This window comes from Littorina saxatilis, unplaced genomic scaffold (genome assembly GCF_037325665.1).
Source record: "Littorina saxatilis isolate snail1 unplaced genomic scaffold, US_GU_Lsax_2.0 scaffold_2947, whole genome shotgun sequence".
Classification (NCBI taxonomy): Eukaryota; Metazoa; Mollusca; class Gastropoda; order Littorinimorpha; family Littorinidae; genus Littorina; species Littorina saxatilis.
The window spans coordinates 7,418-11,610 of NW_027129218.1; the positions used below are offsets into that span (position 1 = coordinate 7,418).

The 4,193-nt window shown below is 45.3% G+C and overlaps 1 protein-coding gene across 1 annotated transcript; it reads left to right on the forward strand.

Annotated features, from left to right (window-relative positions):
* Positions 1-1,385: 1,385 nt before the first annotated feature.
* LOC138957490 (uncharacterized) lies at positions 1,386-3,429 on the forward strand (the record flags this gene model as incomplete). Its single annotated transcript, XM_070328607.1, has 3 exons — positions 1,386-1,559; positions 2,011-2,171; positions 3,256-3,429. Coding segments are annotated over 3 exons (434 nt in total), but the record flags the coding sequence as incomplete, so codon positions are not given.
* Positions 3,430-4,193: the final 764 nt, after the last annotated feature.

The following is a 4,193-nucleotide window of genomic DNA, read 5'->3' on the forward strand; positions in this document are numbered from 1 at the left end:
GGTCATAGCATATAATTATACGTGACGCCCTTTGACACTGGCACGTAATAAACGTGTCAAAACTGGTACAGTGGAACCGCTGAGAGAACAGTATTCTGAAGTAGCCTACTCCCGCTTCACCGTACTCCCGCTTCACCGTTTTCTCTTTCATCGTTTCTCCTTTTACCGTTTCACCGTTAGCCCTTTCTCCTTTAACCGTTTTCCGTGTCACCGTTCAACAGCGCCGTTTCACTGTTTCACACACACACACACACACACACACACACACACACACACACACACACACACACACACACACACACACACACACACACACACACACACACACACACGCACACACACCAACACGTGTGTAGTTGGGATTTTAAACCCAAGAACGCAGAATAATAAGAAGAAGGGGGTTCAAACAAAACTTTAATTTAAAGGCACTGTCATTTTTGTGAAAGCAGTTCGGCTCACCATCACCATGGCTTTGAAATGGGTTATGATTATGCCTCCACCTGATTATATACCAACGATCAACACCCTATTTGCAGTTGTGAATCGGTATTATTTTAATGAATTATTTATTGTCGTTAAAATCTTCCAATTTACGTAATTAATTTATGACAACTTTCCAACTGTACACAAAGGGTACAGAAGCTGTTACTTTTTGGTACGTCACCAAGTGAAAGGATGGTCTTATCTCATGTAAAAGCAACCGGCACCGTTGGCCTTGTGGTAAGGCGTCCGCCCCGTGATCGGGAGGTCGTGGGTTCGAACCCCGGCCGGGTCGGGTCATACCTAAGATTTTAAAATTGGCAATCTAGTGGCTGCTCCGCCTGGCGTCTGGCATTATGGGGTTAGTGCTAGGACTGGTTGGTCCGGTGTCAGAATAATGTGACTGGGTGAGACATGAAGCCTGTGCTGCGACTTCTGTCTTGTGTGTGGCGCACGTTATATGTCAAAGCAGCACCGCCCTGATATGGCCCTTCGTGGTCGGCTGGGCGTTAAGCAAGCAAGCAAGCAAGCAACCAACCAACCAACCAACCAACCAACCAACCAACCAAAACAAATGTAAAAGCCTGGCCAGATCTGAGACAGTGAGCCGAACTGTTTACACGAGAATGATTGTGTCTTTTAAGATGCATTCATCCCCCGTGTAAACAATCATGCAATCCGCCACAGATCTTTCAAGGCTTTTGCGTTGAACAAGAGCACCATTCTCTTTTGGACACATGTACACAAACTCTACAGATTTTGTCTTCTCTACACAGTGCTAGTGTTTATATTTTGCTGAATGAATTTTGAAGCTGACATTTAGGCATGGGTTGCATGCACCGTGTATACTTCTGTCACTTCAGCCACATGGGTTGCGTGTACCGTGTATACTTCTGTCACTTCAGCTACAATTTGCACCACCGGAAGAAGCCATGCAGAGTTTCGTCAGGACGGAACTGGAACCGGTTTGTACATCCAGAACGGAAGTAACCCTGTGACCCAATCGGTCAAAATCCCTGCCACGCAGTCCGGTGTGGGCAACACCGCCTGGACTCTCGGGCACTGCTTCCCCGCAATGGGTCAGTTTCTCTCATGTTTTGTGATTATTAAATCTCTGTCTCTGTCTCTCTCTTTATCTTTCTCTGTCTCTCTCTCTTTCTCTCAGTTTCTCTCTCTCTCTCTCCCTCTCCCTCTCTCTCTCTCTCTCTCTCTCTCTCTCTCTCTCTCTCTCTCTCTCTCTCTCTCTCTGAGTTTTTGGTCGTTCTCCTCGCAACCTCTATATGATTCTGATGAATGTTTACACCCCCAGGCGTCCACTGCTGGTACGAAGTGTCGACGAACATGAGCTGCGACGACGTTTTCGTGCTGAGTTTTCGGTCGTTCTCCTCACAATCTCTATAATGATTCTGTTGAATATATTGATTCCGTCAGGCGTCCCCTACTAGTACGACGTTTCGAACTGAGTTTTCGGTCGTTCTCCTCGAAATCTCTGTAATGGAGGATGATTCTGTTGTATAATTCCACCTCTAGGCGTCCACTACTGGTACGACGTGTCTACGGACATGAGCTGCGACGACTTCCAGCCCGTATTCCTGCTGTACAACGAGAAACAGCTGACGGCCTTCGGTTGGGCACTGGGCACCGGGCAGACCTCCAAGCGCTTCGAACACCCCCCGCACGCCGTTTTCTCTGTGAGTTAGAAACTCATCTCAACCCTTTTCTATTGTCTTTTACTCTTCTTATCCTCTTTGTCTTCTTTCTTCTTCATCTTTCTTCTCGTCCTCCTCATCCTTCTTGTTGTGACTGTCGCCATCATCACCATTATCCCCGTCCTCGTCGTCGTAGTCGTTAATTGTCGTCGTCGTCATCATTATTCTCCTCCTTCTCCTTCTTCTTCTTCTTTATCTTCTTTTGTTGGTACCGGATAGGGAAGTAAAACAAAAACACTATTGTTTTGTCCTTTAATTTTATTTGTCCTAATCTTTTTCTTCTTAGGTCTATCTGGTAGACAAAGAGACAGAGAATGAAGCTTGGTGCAACGATGTTTTATCCCGGTACCACATGGGAGTTATTCTGATACGAGATTGCTTACTATAATGAAGATATGGAAGCATGGTAGCACATGGTACCACACTTTTGAATGAAGGGAAACAAGGAAAACAAATGCTCAAAACCTTTGTAAATGTGATTTTTGGCTGTTTAGTCGACGTTGTGTCCAATCAAAGTGATCTTCTGTGCAGGCCTTCTGTCATAGCGCATATGCTACTTATGAATAAAGGGAACCAACTAAAAACAACTATCTTAACCTTTCCAAGAGATATGTTTGGTTGTTTAGTACCTGTCGTTTCGAATCAAGTGGAACTTCTGCGCAGATCTTCTGTGATAGTACATGGGCAACATACTTATGAACAGAAAGGAAACAACAAAAAACAACTGTCGTAACCTTTATAAGAGACATTTTGGTTGTTTAGTACCTGTCGTTTCGAATCAAGTTGAACTTGTGTGCAGACCTTCTGTTATAGCGCATGGGCAACATAGGCTACTTATGAATAGAAGGGAAACAATTAAAACTGAACCTTATAAGAGACATTTTCGCTGTTTTGTCGCTGTCCAATTGTGTCCAATCAAGTTGACCTTCTGTAAAGGCCTTCTGAGATAGTGCATGGGCTGCGTACTTAACCTTTATAACAACTGTCTTAACCTTTATAAGAGACATTTTCGGCGGTTATTTTGTCGCTGTCCAATTGTGTACAATCATTGTGACCTTCTGTGCAGGCCTTCATGAACCCAGTACCGAAATGTCTGGACAACTACGCCGTACTGTCCACTATGCACATCTACATGACCGCTCACCCCACCCGTGACCTCTGCTAAGTAGACATCTGATGGCGGATGGTCAAGAGAAAATGCTGGAACATTTTTGAGCGAATTGAGCCTTTTAGCATTTGCTGTTTTTCTTGTTTTGTTCCTTGTTTTTGGCAATATATTCTGTTTGAGAGTGAGTTTGGTGTGGAGTAATAGGTCGCTTTGATGAATGTGTTGGAGAGCAGCTGTGACGTGTGGATTAAATTCCGAGGGCGAATTAAAACTTCTCAGACACAGAAACAGACAGACACAGACGGCCGCATATACATACAGATAGACAGACAAACAGACGCGGCTGTGCTCACACACAAACACGCACACTAACAAACTCATACACACACACACACACACACGCACGCACGAACACACACATGCACGCACGCACACACACACGCACACACACACACACATATGCACGCACTCACACAAACGCACGCACGAACACACACACGCTCGCACACACACACACACACACACACACACACGCGCGCGCGCAGTGTGACCGCTCCTGCAATCCCCCAGAACAAGAGATCGGCGTCACCTTGCCTTGGATGACACATAATTATGCATCAGTGCGCGAACAGAATAATTACACGAACGCACAATAACCTTGTAACCCTAGGTTGCCCTCTATAGTTCAAAGCCTTAGACAAAGGCAATAACTACATGTACTACTACCCTCTTGTATTTCTCACACAAACACTCATGTTGGTAAGAGCCATCTCGAGGATACGAAGTTTAGTTAGATGAAGGGAAGAAAGGACGATGGTCATAAGACAGCCTAAAATCATCCTTTTGAAATCGTTTGAGGGTTGCCTGTGAGGAGGCTACCACCGCAGCAGTAGGTC